This window comes from Sporobolomyces koalae (genome assembly GCF_050403365.1).
Source record: "Sporobolomyces koalae JCM15063 DNA, S_koalae_JCM15063T_v1_ctg12, whole genome shotgun sequence".
Taxonomy (NCBI): domain Eukaryota; kingdom Fungi; phylum Basidiomycota; class Microbotryomycetes; order Sporidiobolales; family Sporidiobolaceae; genus Sporobolomyces; species Sporobolomyces koalae.
The window spans coordinates 181,809-197,635 of NW_027481759.1; the positions used below are offsets into that span (position 1 = coordinate 181,809).

At 54.0% G+C, this 15,827-nt stretch overlaps 7 protein-coding genes across 7 annotated transcripts; 4 read left to right on the forward strand and 3 right to left on the reverse strand.

Annotated features, from left to right (window-relative positions):
- Positions 1-39: 39 nt before the first annotated feature.
- Positions 40-773, forward strand: JCM15063_002216 (GFA family protein; the record flags this gene model as incomplete). Its single annotated transcript, XM_076678119.1, has 4 exons — positions 40-121; positions 190-223; positions 304-419; positions 661-773. The coding sequence occupies 4 exons, from the start codon at positions 40-42 to the stop codon at positions 771-773; spliced, it is 345 nt and encodes a 114-aa protein (XP_076534717.1).
- Positions 774-1,169: 396 nt separating this feature from the next.
- JCM15063_002217 (uncharacterized protein) lies at positions 1,170-1,817 on the reverse strand (the record flags this gene model as incomplete). Its single annotated transcript, XM_076678120.1, has 2 exons — positions 1,170-1,624; positions 1,703-1,817. The coding sequence occupies 2 exons, from the start codon at positions 1,815-1,817 to the stop codon at positions 1,170-1,172; spliced, it is 570 nt and encodes a 189-aa protein (XP_076534718.1).
- Positions 1,818-2,245: 428 nt separating this feature from the next.
- GPI1 (phosphatidylinositol N-acetylglucosaminyltransferase) lies at positions 2,246-4,708 on the reverse strand (the record flags this gene model as incomplete). Its single annotated transcript, XM_076678121.1, has 11 exons — positions 2,246-2,277; positions 2,343-2,410; positions 2,489-2,526; positions 2,597-2,661; positions 2,726-2,846; positions 2,913-3,052; positions 3,109-3,318; positions 3,378-3,510; positions 3,580-3,694; positions 3,759-3,888; positions 3,952-4,708. The coding sequence occupies 11 exons, from the start codon at positions 4,706-4,708 to the stop codon at positions 2,246-2,248; spliced, it is 1,809 nt and encodes a 602-aa protein (XP_076534719.1).
- A 1,432-nt stretch (positions 4,709-6,140) lies between these two features.
- JCM15063_002219 (flavin-containing monooxygenase) lies at positions 6,141-8,618 on the forward strand (the record flags this gene model as incomplete). Its single annotated transcript, XM_076678122.1, has 9 exons — positions 6,141-6,307; positions 6,434-6,636; positions 6,696-6,954; positions 7,019-7,162; positions 7,222-7,281; positions 7,341-7,387; positions 7,454-7,718; positions 7,790-8,366; positions 8,457-8,618. The coding sequence occupies 9 exons, from the start codon at positions 6,141-6,143 to the stop codon at positions 8,616-8,618; spliced, it is 1,884 nt and encodes a 627-aa protein (XP_076534720.1).
- Positions 8,619-8,933: 315 nt separating this feature from the next.
- Positions 8,934-9,700, reverse strand: NTF2 (Ran GTPase-binding protein NTF2; the record flags this gene model as incomplete). Its single annotated transcript, XM_076678123.1, has 6 exons — positions 8,934-8,967; positions 9,029-9,105; positions 9,171-9,275; positions 9,344-9,415; positions 9,507-9,593; positions 9,686-9,700. The coding sequence occupies 6 exons, from the start codon at positions 9,698-9,700 to the stop codon at positions 8,934-8,936; spliced, it is 390 nt and encodes a 129-aa protein (XP_076534721.1).
- A 123-nt stretch (positions 9,701-9,823) lies between these two features.
- On the forward strand, positions 9,824-11,822 carry CCT4 (chaperonin-containing T-complex subunit CCT4; the record flags this gene model as incomplete). The annotated part of the gene is made up of 6 exons (XM_076678124.1): positions 9,824-9,898; positions 9,973-10,024; positions 10,096-10,238; positions 10,304-10,555; positions 10,633-11,369; positions 11,450-11,822. The coding sequence occupies 6 exons, from the start codon at positions 9,824-9,826 to the stop codon at positions 11,820-11,822; spliced, it is 1,632 nt and encodes a 543-aa protein (XP_076534722.1).
- A 460-nt stretch (positions 11,823-12,282) lies between these two features.
- VPS1 (dynamin-like GTPase VPS1) lies at positions 12,283-15,465 on the forward strand (the record flags this gene model as incomplete). Its single annotated transcript, XM_076678125.1, has 14 exons — positions 12,283-12,312; positions 12,397-12,463; positions 12,540-12,558; positions 12,649-12,670; positions 12,756-12,789; positions 12,855-12,941; positions 13,026-13,096; positions 13,165-13,255; positions 13,338-13,966; positions 14,049-14,411; positions 14,495-14,604; positions 14,690-14,966; positions 15,042-15,171; positions 15,272-15,465. 14 exons carry the CDS (start codon positions 12,283-12,285, stop codon positions 15,463-15,465), a joined length of 2,124 nt encoding a protein of 707 aa, XP_076534723.1.
- Between the last annotated feature and the right edge of the window lie 362 nt (positions 15,466-15,827).

Consider the following 15,827-nt stretch of genomic DNA (forward strand, 5'->3'; position numbering starts at 1 on the left):
TTGCGCTCAGCTCTCTTCCACTCAATCAGCTTCGTTACCATGCCCTCCGGTACCTGCAACTGCGGTTCAGTCAAGATCGAGGTCGCCGACTCGGCTTTCCCGAAGAACTCGGTGCTCTGCCGTGCGCCAGCTCCACTCCATAACTCAGCTGAGGAAGCAGCGAGCTCACGGCTGTCCTCCTACCAATAGACTGCAAGAATTGTCGCGCGTCTTCGGGCTCGCAGTGAGTCAATACATTCTGCAGCCGCCGAATGCTTCTCGGCTAGGGAATGACAGCTGATGGGCTCGCCCGCCGGGGTTCAGATTCACCGTCAATCTCCTGATCCCCAGTGACCAAATCAACTTTGTCAAGGACTCCACGCTCGGAGTCTACGAGGACAAGTCCACCGATTCTGGCGGAACCCTGATCCGCAAGTTCTGTAAAAACTGTGGCTCGTACGTTCGCGCGAACCAGTCAAACACTATTTTCTTCTCGACATCACTCCCGCTAGAAAGACTGAGTTGCGAGAGCGTTGGCGTCCATAGGGGAATTTTGTCGGTCAGTGACCAAGCGCCAGAGAAGTCCTTTGTCAAGGGAGGCAAGTCGCGCACTGTTCTCAGCATACTTGCGGTAGCTCCCAGAACTGACCGGCGTCATGGCTGTTCGTACCACCGCAACAGGTCTTTTCGAAATCGGCACGGTTCCGGCCCCCAACGCCCAGATTTTCAAGCGCAACTTTGAGAAGTGGGAGCAACCGCTCGAGGGCGTTCACCTCGTCGACGGAATGACCTGAACCGATCTCGCCGACTCGCGTTCGTGTGTTTTACAAAGTCTCCAATGCCCGTTTGTTTGTGTCCAGAGTCTGTCGCAAGAAGTTACGCCTAGCTTGACATAGTGAAATTCCAGCTTTCTTTCCTTCCGTTTCAAGGGGCAGTAAGCTATTCATGTTCTGACAAGAATACAGTATAGAACGAGTGGAGAGGCAGGTGACTAGGACCGCATGACAGAGAGACACGGCATAAGTTAGGGGGTGAGCAAAGGCTCAGGCGATACAGGTGAGAGATTCGAATAGAGTGGAGTCCCCGCACAGCGGATCGTGCCACGTTCAGAAGGAGCGAGACGAGAATGAAAATCGAAAGGTGCAGGCGCAGGGACAAAAGGGCTGGTGTGGTTCGCGACCGAGCGATTCCTAGTTCGAAAAGAGTGGCCTGGTCTTCCTCATCCTTAGCTCCATTCGCTGAGCCCAACTCAATTCCCGCAACTCGCGCACCACGATCACTTCATTGTCATCGACCCAACTCCAGCCATCGACATCGACTTCAACCGCTGAATCCACAGACTCGTGTTCCTCGTCGCCCTGATTGTCTTCGCTGCGTTTCAGGTCGAACAAAATTTTCTTGCCCTTGCTTTTGCCCTTTCCGTGTTTCGTGGTTTCGTTGTGCGCAAGGGCGCGCTTCTTGACTTCTTTTGCCGAGACCTGCTTGGCCTTCATCATGCGTCGCTTGCCTGCATCCTGCGCTTTCTCTTGACTACCTCTGATCGAGCCCACGCTATCGCGGTACCGAGAAGGGTGAGATCGATGGATCGAGCGAGGGGCGAGTTCGGCGGGATGGGGTGGAGGAGGGACTGCGAGTTCGGGTTCATCTGCTCGGATCGATGCGTGAGGTGTTGTCAGCCACCTTGCCTTAACGGCGTGTCGTAGTCCAAAAGAGGACGACGTACAGCGCTTCCAGATCAGACCGTCGGGAGTCTTGCCGGGAAACGAGCCCGGAGAGGCGAAAGTGGAACTGGCCGAAGAAAGCGCGACGAGAACGAGCGACAAGGTCGAAAAGCGCATTTTGATCTGCTCCGTTTGGAATATTCCCTCCAGCTGGCGATAGTAGGGACTGGAGTGTCTAGTCGCGTAGTGAAACGAGAGTCGGGTTCGGAGCGATGCAGCCGGGAACTACGATGCGAAGATGCGACACGCGAGGTAGACCGAAGACTGCTGTGAATAGCGTGTTCGGAACGACTTGAGGAGCTTTAGGAACAGGTAGAGGGAAGCGAAAGGTGGTAGCGCGCGAGACCGAAAGTCAAAACTGTATTTGTCGGATCGCGCGGCGGGCGAGTTGGCGACGCGTCGCGCCGTGTCGAGACCGAGATTGAGTGACGAGAATCAACTCTCCACTTTTGCCCCGACCACGGCAGTGTACGGCCCGACGGTTCTTTTGTCTATACCGGTGAGCTTTGTCCGGGGTCTTGACCGCAGAATGCCGGTGTACGTGCCTAGCGCAGCTGCGAAGCGAAAATCACTTTTCCTGCGTCTCGCTCGTCAGCGCGTCAGCTGACGTGCCTTAGATCGAAACAAGGCGGTCTAACTGACCGGCACCAAGATTTGAGAGTAGTTGCAAAATGATGGTGGCAGAGAAATAGGTTTTCGGCAGATCGACCCTGCGAGAACAACCCGGGCGAAGCTCTCAGCTTCTTGAAAACTCAGCAGCTGCTCAAGAGAGCGAGAAGCGAACGTACAGATCAGCCAAAATCGAGCTGTACGGGAGGGGTCGATTCTGGGGTACAGAGGAAAAAAGGTTCTCAGGTATCCGTGCTTGATCTGAACTAGGTTGGCGCAAAACTCACCTCGAGATGCAAGTGCCGTCTGTCAAGGTGTCGGGTGTCACTGCATGATTGCAAAACGACAGTCCCTTTACGAGAACAAACGCAGATGTCAGTTCGATCTTTACAAGCTGATGTTTCCGCTCAACGAACCTGGCAATCGTGCTCGCTTCTGGTAACGCATTCGCAGCATGATAGCGAACAGAGGGAACACATTAAGGCCTTGCACGATCCCCTCTGCCAGTGCTTGAATCGATACGATGGTCAATCTCGACTGGGAATGAATGATACGTTTCAAAATCAGCTCGGATTGCTCTAAAAGGAGTTATCATAGGCTTACCGAAGCAAACGCGAGATAGAAGGCGGCGATCGTCGGAAACAGGAAGATCAGCATCACGAAGAGGATCGTGCCGAGGAGCAGAGCATCGACAGAGTATGTAGAAGGCTCAGTGCGCGCTCTCAACGGGTTGTATTTCTTCCCTGTTAAGCGATTTGAGTCAGTATGCCTACCGGAACTCTAATGGCAGTGAACTCGCCTCGAAAGACATTGAACAACGCCGACAGTCCAACGAGACTCCAGCGATACACCAGAGTCGCAGAGACGTAGCAGGCGAAGAAGGGAGCCGTCAAGAGACCGACAAGATCGGAAGACAGGGCAAGAAGGAGAGATGCTCCGCCAAAGTACCCGCAGATCGCAATCAGACGCAAGAGGAGTGGGAAGTGCGGAAGACAGGGTTCGAGCACAACTATAATGAACAAAGTTAGGTCAGGGTAAGGCAATAACAGAGACGAAAACCCGACGTACACGCTTGCCAGAGACGAGACTGGAATTTGAACGCGTCGTAGATCAAGCTCGAAACTTCGGAATTGAGCTTGACGCCGCTAGGCCAGTTGTTCAACCATTCGAGTAGATCTGAGAGATAGTCGGAAACATAGAACTGATGTATGGATCGGCTAATGAGCAAAGCCCGGCCAGAACGCGTGCGAGTCTCAGGGAAGAGACTGACCTGGACGAGAGTTCCGACAATTTTGCTCAGGTCTTCGGTATTTTCCCAAACGAACGTCGATAGTCCGTAGCCAACAATGAGATCATTCGCCACTAGCCAGACTGTATTCCAGAACCTGAGAAGCCGGCAAGTCATCAATACAGATGTGCAATCCGTTCGGAAGAGCACGAGAAGCTCACCGACTGTAGCTAGCGGAAGCCTCAAGTTTTGTAGAGGTCTTGATCGGAAGAGTTGCGCCCAGTCTGCGGTATTCGCTGAGGTGTGCTGCAGTCGAGCCGAGCAATTCGAGTCGTGTCGAAATTTGTCTGGCTGAGTCCTCGCGAGACAGTATCAGTTTGCCTGACGATTTCTCTGACCAGGAAACTGGCTCACCAGCAGCGGAGCGGTCTCTCAAAGAGCCTAGCACGGGCAGACGGAACGACAACAAGGTAACGATGTTGACGAGCAAGAGCTCAGCAACCCGACCGACAGCACCGAGTGGCTTTGAGAACAACGAGGTCGACGGGGGCGCAAACGGGATTCCTCTGTCGACGTAGCGCGCGACATGAGGGACGGCGTTTATCTGTCGAGACGGATCGTGCTCAGCTCTTTCGAGGATGTAATGAAGGCGAGCGATGGAACATGCCCAGTTCAGCGCCCTGTCGAGCTCTTGCTCTTCTACATCGTCTGACGTATCCGGGATCTGCGAGATGTGCCCGTGATGTTTCGCCAGCTTGCTAGGCGCGGTTGTGCTTGCCTGGGCGGGAGTGAGCGAAATGGGTTGAAGGGACAGCACTTCAAGTTTGCCTGGGACCATGTACAGCACGATCTGAGGGTGAATGTCCAGCCTGCCGGCTAGATTGACAACAAGTCGTGGTGGTCGTCGCCCCCTCATGTCGATATAGAGCAGTTTCGGATCTCGCATGTCGTGTGCTTGCGACTCGTTAGCTTGATGACGCAACTGGCCCACAATCTTCAAGTCGGAATCGATTGCACCTCTTGCAGCTTCGAGTCGCCTTGTCGCGGCCGAGTATTCGGGATCCCGGAGGACTCCTGCGACCAGGACGACATGTTTCTCCTCCCAACCATACAAATATCCGCCTGTCGACTGTGACGCGAGGAGCTGCTCTGGCAAGAACAGGATCGCCATCTCGTAGTGAACTCTGCAGGCGAAAGTTGGCCGAGGAGGGGACACTGAGCTTGTGGGGGCGGTCCGACTCTCGCACAGGGCTGCGCTAGAAGCTCCCTCTCCTCTGCAGGTGATGCCTCGCGCTCAGTCTGTAACCCGTGTCTTCGCCCTGTAGCTCATATACCTTGAGTGAGTCTGCCCTGATTAAAGTTGAATGACGGAACGTCGAAGCCACTCACGATGCGAGCGAGCGGCAAGGCGAATCTACGCAGTGCGAGCACAATTAAGGTCGTCAGGGCTGCAGTCACTGAGAGACCAGTGCAAGCCGAGAGCATAGATCGAAGCCCCTAGGTTGATGGTAAGAATTGATCCTTGCCGCATCTCGGCTTCGCTTCTCGCTCATCTGCTTGCTAGCGATCCAAGCGGTCAACTCTTGTGCCATGTCCTTTGGTCGGCCGTCTAATTCGGCATTCTCGCTCGGTGGTGCTCCTCCTCTCAAAGGCAGTTTCCCTCTCGATCACGATGGCGAGTCTCGCTCCCACGACCTCCTTTGCTGCCCAGCCCAATGAAAGAAAGCTCTGACACTCTATAGCGCCGACCCTTGTACGCCCAACGATGTCCCTCTGATCCGCTTCGAACCGGAATCATCGTAAGCAGGTGAATGCAAAGAAGCGATGCTCAAGTACCTCAAATGTATGAAGGCGAACAAACAGCAAAGTACCGAGTGCAGACCACTGTCGAAAGCATACCTAGCATGCCGGATGGACAAGTGTGTCAGATTTCACCTTTTCCCTCTTGCGCGCTTCAACCCGAAACTGACTTTTTGTGTGGCAACTTGCTCCGTTTAGGGGACTCATGGAGCGGACAGAATGGGACATGCTTGGTTTCCAAGAGGGAGTCGACGCGACAGCAAAGCCGAAACACTCGCAAGGCCCGTCAGAATCGGGCAGATAACAATGTTCTTCAGCTCGATCCCCCAATTGGACGCACGATTGACCAGCTACGCGTTGTAGTACTACCACACATCTCCTCGCATAACATTATTCTTCAGCGAAGACGGTCCGACAAGTCGAAACTGTGATCGAGAGTGGTATCAAGCTTGAACCCGAAGCTCGAGAAAACCTCGGCGCTGCTCGCAGTAGCGCAAACGTTAGCACACTCGAGACTGACGCTCTCGAGCATGTGCTGTATCCGTGGAGCCTCTGACTCGGCCCCGCCGATCTCTTCCTGAAGGGTCCTTGCACCCTGAGCGGATTCGACAGCATAATGCCAACATTGTTCTCAGCTTAGTATCGAATCTGTCGGCTTTCAACGAGCTCTGCGTGGTCTAGCAAAGTCATCGAAAGCGTGATCGAGAGAACATTCTGCGGCCCGTCGATCTCGAACTCGCTCGCTCGCTGCGGCGCGCGCCCGTCCGTCCTGCATCTTTCCGACTCTCCGCCGGCTTGGAGACATGACAAGGCACTACGACGCCATCATCATCGGAGGAGGACCTGCAGGAGTCACGGCCCTCAAAACTCAGACAGAAGCAGGCGTGCACTGTATCCTGTTCGAAGCGGAGGAACAGATCGGCGGCACGTTCCGATACCGAGCTTACGAGAACAGTGAACTAGTATCGTCGTGCGTATACTCTCTACAACATCTCGTACGCTTGCGGGCATCGACTGACTCGTGTACGATCTCCGTCTCTCTCCCCCCTCCCCCCCACTTTGACATCGGCATCATCGGGCTTTTCGCTCTCTGCAGGAAACAGTTGACGGCGTTCACCGATTACAGGTTCTCGGCTGCTCAAGGCGATCATGTGTCCCTCCCAGAGTATTGCGCGTACCTCGAGCGTTACGTCGAACACTTTGGTCTCACCGACAAGATCAACTTGCAAAGCAGGGTGGTCAAGGTGGAGAAATCAAACCAGCTGCACTCGGTAACGGTCAAGCGGAATGGGAACAAGGGTGAGTCTCATAGTCCGAGTCAGAAAACAGTAGCGAACTAATCATATGCATCCTGCTAGAACACGAACATTACACCTCGAGCCACCTGATCATCTGCACCGGCTTGCATTGTATCCCTCAGATTCCTACGATTCCAGGCATCGATCGGTTCAAGTCGCTCCCGGGCAAGACCGTCATTCATTCATCCGAGCACAAGACGCGGGATTCCTTGACTGGCAGAAAAGTCATAATCCTCGGTACTGGAGAAACTGGCATGGATCTCGCTTACGAGTCGATCAAAGCTGGAGCTGCAGAAGTCTACCTCTGCTCGAGAGGAGGGTGAGCCTTAATCTGATTTTGGATTCTCGACGTGACATCTGCAAGACTGACGATTCTAGTTTAGCTTCCTCTCGTTTCCAAAGGTTCTCAACAATTTTACGGTCCTCGGTCGCACTTTTGACGGGAACCTTCCGATCGACGGACTCATCACCAACTTGTTCGAGACAACCTATGTTCATCCTTGGGTTGCAGCTTCGCACCTGCGCTGGTACGCCACTCTGTGTCGCAACAATTTGGATCTAAGAGCCTGACACTGACCCGACATAGGTTTGTGAGCGACTTTATGATCAAGCGAGTCCTCTGGCTTCTAACGGGAACGCAGGCAGGGTAAGTGCTGAACGTGAACAAGTTGGGATCTCTGTTCAAGCTTACACTCTCCTCTGCAGGTGTAATCAGTGGGCCGGGGAATTGCCAGAAGAGCGACTGGGACGAGGTATGTGATCGCTTCTGCCTTTTTTGCAGCAGCCCCTCGAACAAGGAAGCTGAAAATGCGCAACAGCCTACGTCTTCCTGAACAAGTCTCACAAAGCTTCGCCATACCTGAATCGACCCTACAAGTCACGATCCAAGCTTCTCTCGTTCCTGTCCGAGTATCACGACCCGCCCGAAGACACTGCGACTCCTGGACAGGTTGAGATGGCCCCGTTTCCGACCGGGATTGACGAGACGGGCAGAGTCGAGTTCGATTGGGACAAATGTGAACGACGAGGAGGAAGTTGGCGCAAAGTCCGCCAACGATTGGAGAAGAGACGAATCGAGCCCGAGTAAGTCTTGCACATTATGCAAGAGAGGGTGTCTTCAGAATTGAGCTCACCGTATCTTTGTGATTCAAAAGCCTCATCATCTTTGCTTCTGGATACCGTCAAGAGTTCTCGTCGTGGCTCTCGGAAGAATACCCTCGTCCCTGGGATTGCACAGTGCGAGACATTGTATCTCGTTCAGATCCGACCGTCGCGTACCTGGGATTCGTTCGACCGGGGGTTGGAGCGATCCCTCCGATCGCCGAACAACAAGCCATGTGGATCACGGCATTGTGGAACTTGCCACAATCTAAACTCGCAATCAACGGATTACCCCAAGACGAACCTAGTTACTACCTCCTCGCGAAAGAAGACGCTCGAATCAAGTACGGAGTCGATCACTCGACGTACCAATCGACGTTGGCGAACGATTTCGGAGGGTTGCCAGGACTTGGGGAATTACTTCGAGTTCATGGAGTGGTGGTCACATTGATCTACTGTTTCTCGGCGAGTTTCACAAGTCATTACAGATTGTTGCCTTCGTCACCATTCTACTCGGACAAGATGGTCGAGGTCGAAAAGGGAGAGATCCTCGATACGATCAAACGCAGGGGAGTACTCGGGAATGTCTTTATGGGAGTGATCCCGATGATCTTTTATGGACTCGTCAACGTGAGTTCTGATCCCTTCTCACACTAAAACGTACCGAACGAGTCTGATTGGGATCGGCCCTTTTTTTTTTGGGAACGATTCAACGCACAGTTGACCGCGCTCGTACTCGAAGTGGTTTGGATCGCATGTGGAAGACCTGACGTGATTGGACTATGCAACCGAGCTCGCAGCGGAGACCACGACAACATGTCTGTCAACAAGAAGAAACAGCACAAGAGGGTTTTGATCGAGGAGGCCAAGAAGAATTGTTGAAAGAGAAGCGAATGAGTGTAGGGGATTAACCTTGTGCACACATGCGGTTGTTGTAGTGTTTTTGATACGCGAGTCTGGGACAGCAGAACGACATGGTTTTGGCAGAGCGTTGAATGATCAGGCCAAGATCTGGATTAGGAAACTTGGGGGCACGCTCTCTGTTTCTCGACACTCGCCATGCCAACTCGACTTGGTCCTAGAAATGGTGTTCGCTATATGTGGACAACGTTTAGAAAAAGTATTCTTTGCACATCCCCATGATCAAGTTCTCCTCGCCACCAAAAAAAAGTCCGTTCACGTTTCTTTCATCGAGATTTAACCGTAAACGAGACGGAAGACATCGTTGAACCTGCAAAAGAGACAAAGAGTCAGGAATCGAAACGTCTGTACCTGCAAAATCGAAAACTCACACGTAGTATCCTCCCGATCCTTCGGGAAGAAGGTGGAAAGTCTGAGAAAAGTTGAGAGCGTTCGACTCGCTTCCGGTCTAGAGCGATGGAAAAATGGAGTCAGTCGAGTTGAAGAGATCAAGGAAGGAAAGAAGATATTCACGAGGAGTTGACCGGTGACGAGGACAATCATCGAGGCCTTGTCAGTCGCAGCGGGTTGAGCATCCATGGTTGCGACCTGGTGCTTGATCGACTCGAACGGGAGACCCTGTATTTTCCCCCAAGTTGAGTTAAACCTCGTTGACGGGACAAGAACGAGGAACAAGGGTTCCTCACGCTAAGCTTTTCGACAATGGCGGCAGCTCCTTGGAACTGTTGTCCCTCGAACGAGAGCATCGAGTGATCCCGCTGTGCGACGCCATTCGGGTCCAGTCGAGTCCAAAGTCAGACCCAGTGGAATCACAACCTGTCACGAGAGAGAGAGGGTATGGTGACTCACGTAGAGAGGGGCGAGACCCTTGCGGTCACTGTCGAACTGGTTGTAGTAGAACTGAGTGAACTGCTGTGCGATCGCGTTGATGTCGGCCTAGAGGGGTACGCGGGATCAGCGAACGCGAACGCGAGTGGATGAGCTGTGCGCGGCACAAGCTGCGATGTACAGCCGCGCCGCGCTGAAACCAGATGACTCGCCATGGTAGATATTCGGATTGACCAGGAGAGGGGCAATGGAGGCAACCGAGACTGGGGCGAGAGGCGAGGCGATTAATCCACCAACCTTGGTCGAGGTCTCCCCGTCACGCTCGAATTTCTGCAGACATGGCACCAACAGCAGGAGTGGCAGCACCTGCACCGACAGCGGCCCCGGGTCCTTCGAACAAGCGGGCGTTCCAAGTAAGCGGACCCTCATCACCCCTCGCGCGCCTGACCTGCTCACCACCTCGACCTGCCCGCATCTCGCGTCACAGAACAATGAGAAATCGACCGAAGTCCGTCTCAGCAACATGACTGCCGCCAAGGGTCAGTCCTCGCGTCTCGTCATGACCTCGCACCTCGTTTCGCTCATCCTCTCGCTCTCTCTCGACCGACAGCTGTCGCCGACGCGGTACGAACCTCGTTGGGACCGAGGGGAATGGACAAGATGATTCAGACTGCCCAGGGTGAAGTCGTCATCACGAACGACGGCGCGACCATCCTCAAGCACATGAGTGTCATGCACCCCGCCGCACGAATGGCAAGCACTCTTTGCTCCATTCTAGCACACTTCTCCGAACTCACATCCTCCCTCTCTTGTGGTAGCTCGTCGACTTGTCTGCCGCTCAGGATATCGAAGCGGGAGACGGTACGACTTCGGTCGTCGTGCTCGCAGGTGCCCTCCTCGGTGCTGCCGAGAAACTCCTCGGCAAAGGTATCCACCCGACCATCATCGCAGAGAGCTTCACCAAGGCTGCCCACAAGGTCGTCGAGTTCTTGCAAGACATGTCGACTCCGGTCGACTTGTCCGACCGCGACAACCTCCTGAGAGCCGCGACCACCAGTCTGAGTTCCAAGGTGAGCAGTCTTCACTAGCCTAGAGTTGGACGACTCGAGAGCAAAGACTGATCCACGTACTCGGCTACTTGCTCCAGATCGTCTCGCAATACTCTTCCATCCTGTCCCCGATCGCTGTCGACTCGGTGTTGCGACTCGTGACGCCGCAGTCGACCAATGTCGATCTGCGTGACATCCGTCTCGTCAAAAAGGTCGGAGGTACGATCGATGACACCGAGTTGATGGATGGAGTCTTGCTGCACCAGAACGCGATCACTTCGGCCGGTGGACCTACCCGGATCGAGAAAGCCAAGATCGGAATCATCCAGTTCCAACTGTCGCCTCCGAAACCCGACATGGACAACCAGATCGTCGTGAACGACTACCGCCAGATGGACAAGATTCTCAAAGAGGAACGTCTGTACATCCTCAACCTGTGCAAAGCGATCAAGAAATCGGGTTGCAACGTCCTCTTGATTCAGAAATCGATCCTGCGCGACGCTACCAACGAACTCTCGCTCGCGTACTTGCAAAAACTCAAAATCATGGCGATCAAGGACGTCGAACGGGACGAGATTGACTTTTTGTCGAGGTCGCTCGGATGCAAACCCATCTCGGATGTCGAACAAATGACGAGTGACAAACTCGGAGATGCCGACCTCGTCGAGGAGACGAGCAAAAACGGGGCCAAATTTGTCAAGATTTCGGGCATCAAGAACCCGAGTGGCAAAACGGTCAGCGTGTTGTGCACGGGAGCGAATGGGCTCGTGCTCGAAGAGTCGGAGAGGAGTTTGCACGATGCGCTCTGTGTCGTGAGGTGTCTCGTCAAGAAACGGTATGTCCCTTCCCAAGGTTTCTTTATCGCTTTCTCGAATTGCGAAACACTCACAGAGATCGAGTTTCGCGTTCTTGCAGTTTCTTGATTGCGGGTGGAGGTGCACCCGAGATTCACGTGTCGCGACTCTTGGCCCAACATGCTCAGACGCTCAAGGGGATGGAGTCGTACTGTTTCGCAGCGTTCGCCGAAGCGCTCGAAGTGATCCCGACCACCCTTGCCGAGAACGCCGGGTTGAACCCGATCTCGATGGTGACTGAACTGAGGAACCGACATGCGAACGGAGAGAGGAGTGCCGGGATCAACGTGCGCAAGGGAGTCATCTCGAACATTTTGGAGGAGAACGTGTTGCAACCGTTGTTGGTCAGCACGAGCGCGATCGAACTTGCGACTGAAACGGTTGGACTCTTGTTGAGGATCGGCAAGTCCCCCTTGTCCAAACGTCCGCGCTGAACTAACAAGCTGACTCCCCTCTTCTATCTCTCTCCACTCTGCAGACGATTACAACCCGACAAGGTAAGGCTCGAGGCTGAGGGTCTTGCTGCGAATACTGCGGGAACTTACGCCGTGTGGGTTTCTTACGCAGGTAATTCGCTCGAGAAGAAAGTGGCGAACAATTGTACACCCCCCTGGGATTGTCTTGTTAGAATTGCAAACGAGAATGATACCCCAAAATGAGCATACGTCCAGAGAGATGTGAGCATGGAAAATGACAAGTGCCAGGTGTCACCCGAAGGAGGCGCAGTCGGGACTCTGGCAACTCGCGTTACTGCACCTGTCTCGCATCCATCTCGAACTCGGTGTTGCCAGTCTAGATCAACTCCAAGCACGTAGTCGATTACCTGTCTACTGCCCACGTCCGCCGTCGTCGCGTGTACAAGTCGTCACCTCGGTTCGCCCAACTGCCAACATCATGGATCAACACCTGATCCGTACCGTCAACGTGCGTCCTTCTCCAAGCTGTTTCACGACGCGTCGATCGTAGCTGCACGCTGAAATCCGATCGTCTCGCTTGCGAGGTGCGCAGAAACTGCAAGATGCGTTCGCGTCGTCAGGCCTCTCGTCCAACCCGATCGACCTCCCGCAGATCGCAGGTCCGTCTCTCGCTTCGTGATCTCGGCTAGTGTGGAACTAAATCGAACACTCATATCTCGAACCTTGTTCGCACAGTCGTTGGATCTCAGAGTTCGTAAGTTGACCGATATGCTCCCCTCTTCCCTCTCTATGCACTTTAGAGCGGTGAAACTGACTCGTGATATATCCAATGTCCTCGCTGTAGCGGAAAGTCTTCCGTCCTAGAGGTGAGTCGTGCTCCCACTGTTTGACGGTGGCCTCCTCCCCCCTCCACCGCCTGCCGAACTTGTTTGACAATTCTCGCCTATTCAGAACATTGTCGGACGCGACTTCCTGCCCCGTGGAAGTCAGTCGCTTCCACTCTCCACCTCGGAAACGATCGCCTCGCTGATCTCGTTGCGAATCCCACAGCTGGTATCGTCACCCGTCGACCTCTTGTGCTTCAACTTATCAACAGGCCTGCAGCAGCCAAGCCTGCCAACGGTGACGACAAAGACGGTCAGTTTGCTCGCAACCCACCATTTCACTCTCTTCCTCGGGAAAAAGAAAGGGCGAGGATCCTGACGGCACCTGGACGAATAGCCCCCTCGGACGAGCCTGGATCGCAACCGACAAGCGACAAGGCGAGCAACCCTGACGAATGGGCCGAATTCGCGAGTCTCTTCGTTTCATGATCTCGAGAAGACCTGGTCAAGCTGACGTGTAAGCCGAAAACGCACAGTTGCACCGCCCCGGAGAAAAGTTCTTCGACTTCAACAAGGTGCGCGACGAGATTGTTGCCGACACTGAGCTCAAAACTGGCAAGAACGCGGGTAAGCCCTCAACGTGGTTCCAAGCTCAATTAGAAACAGGGAATCAATCACTCACTCGTTACGTGCGCGCCGAGCATGACAGGTATCTCGCCGCTCCCGATCGGACTCCGCATCTTCTCGCCCAATGTCCTCACCCTCACCCTCGTCGATCTTCCCGGTCTCACAAAGGTTGCAGTTGGAGATCAACCTCGGGACATCGAGGTCCAGATTCGCAACATGCTCCTCAAGTTCATTCAGAAACCCAACTCGATCATCCTTGCCGTCACGGCTGCCAACACGGATCTCGCCAATTCTGATGGTCTTCAACTCGCGCGTCAAGTCGACCCGGAGGGACTTCGCACGATCGGAGTCTTGACCAAAGTCGACCTCATGGACCAAGGAACCGATGTTGTCGACATTCTCGCGGGACGCATCATCCCGCTTCGTCTCGGTTACGTTCCCGTCGTCAACCGCGGTCAACGCGATATCGAAAACAAGCGTCCGATCGCGCAAGCGTTGGAGCACGAGCGCAACTTTTTCGAGAGCCACCCGAGCTACAGGTCCAAGGCGTCGTACTGCGGCACGCCGTACCTCACGAGGCGACTCAACACAATCTTGATGCACCACATCAAGACGACCCTTCCCGACATCAAGCAAAAGATCTCGCAGAGCCTGACAAAGTACGAAACTGAATTGGCTTCTCTCGGAGGTGCTGCTGGAGGAACCGATGGCGTGAGTGCTCTGCCCTGCTCTTTCGCTCGTCTCGCGTTTTTCGTCGCGCTTACCCCTGGTAAAAACGCCGTGTTTTTTGCAGTCGAGCGTGATTCTGCAAATCATTACCGAATTCTGCGGTGATTTCCGAGCGGCAGTCGACGGTTCTTCCTCGGACCTCGCGCTCAACGAGTTGTCTGGAGGTGCACGTATCTCGTTCGTCTTTCACGAACTGTTCTCGAACGGAGTCAAGAGTCTCGACCCGTACGATCAAGTCAAAGATGCCGACATTCGTACGATCCTGTACAACTCTTCCGGTTCCTCGCCGGCATTGTTTGTCGGTACGACCGCGTTCGAAGTCATCATCAAGCAACAGATCAAACGAATCGAAGAACCCGCGCTCAAGTGTGCCAGTCTCGTGTACGACGAGCTCATGCGGATACTCGCGCAATTGCTCAGCAAGAACGTTCGTTGCGGAATTCCCTCTCCGCCTTGCTCTCGATTGGAGGTCTATGGCATGGTTTGCTGACACGAGTGGCGTCTCGACAGGCGACTTTCAAACGGTATCCTGGGCTCAAGGACAAGTTCTACGCGACCGTGCAGAACTTTTACCGTAAATCGATGGTCCCGACAAACAAGCTCGTGACGGACCTCGTGTCGTGAGTTTTTCTCCATGTTTCGCGCGAGGCGAGACTGTCAATGTTGAAACAACTTTGTCTCCAAATTTTGCCCGTTCCTTCGCAGGATGGAATCGACTTACATCAACACGGGTCACCCCGACTTCATCTCGGGACACAAGGCGATGGCGATTGTTTCGGAACGCATGTCGGCGAACAAGCCTCCTCCCGGTCCCGCGGTCGACCCCAAGACGGGCAAGCTCGCACCGGGTACCCTCAACAACGGTCGAGACCTCGATTCGGACCTCAAGCAGAAGGAGGAAGGATTCTTTGGATCGTTCTGGCCTGGGGGAAGGAAGAACGCTCAAATCTCGCAAAAGAAAGGTGCTGCCGCTATGGAACCTGTGAGTTCTTGCGCAAAAACCCTATGCCTGTTTTGATCACCAGCAGGGTCAATAGCTGACTCGTTTGTTTTGCAGCCCCCAACAAACTTGCGCGCGTCGGGCACGCTCTCGGAGCGAGAGACGATGGAGACGGAAGTGATCAAACTCCTCATCTCGAGTTACTTCTCACTCTCGAAGCGAACCCTGATCGACATGGTCCCGAAAGGTGAGCGAAAAAAGCGCGATTCTCAAATCGCTGTAAGCAATCGAAGCAATCGAAACAAGAGCTGACGTAGCTTTCATGGGTGTTTGTGTGTGTGTGAAAGCGATCATGCTCAACCTCGTGTTCCACGCCCGCGACACGATGCAACGCGAACTCTTGTCCGAGTTGTACAAACCGGAAGCGATCGACGAAATGTTGAAAGAATCCGATTCGGTCGTCCAACGACGCAAAGAGTGCGTCAGGATGGTCGCCGCGCTCAACAAGGCCGAAGGGATCGTTGCGAGTGTCGGCAACTAAGCTCAAGAGTCTGAACGAAGGATTCTTGACCTCGACCTTTGACCTTTTTGCCTCTCCTTTTTTTCTTGGTATATTTCACATTCCCTCCCGCCTTGTGCCTTGTCCTAGTGTGTTTGTCTGTTTGTGCAATCTTCAACTCATCCAGTATTCGGGCAATAAGAAGAGATCCTGCGCAGGCATAATTGTGAGACAAGCGTTGAGAAGAGATGTCCTGAAGGACCCTCTCTCGCCTTCTAGAGTGGACCAAGGCCTGAAGGAGGTCGTGTCCACGCGTGTAGAGTCTACATCTCGCTTCGAACTTCAGCCACCGGTCCGACCTCGAATCGTGACTCGTGATCCGTTTCGGTCTTCTTCCCCTTCTC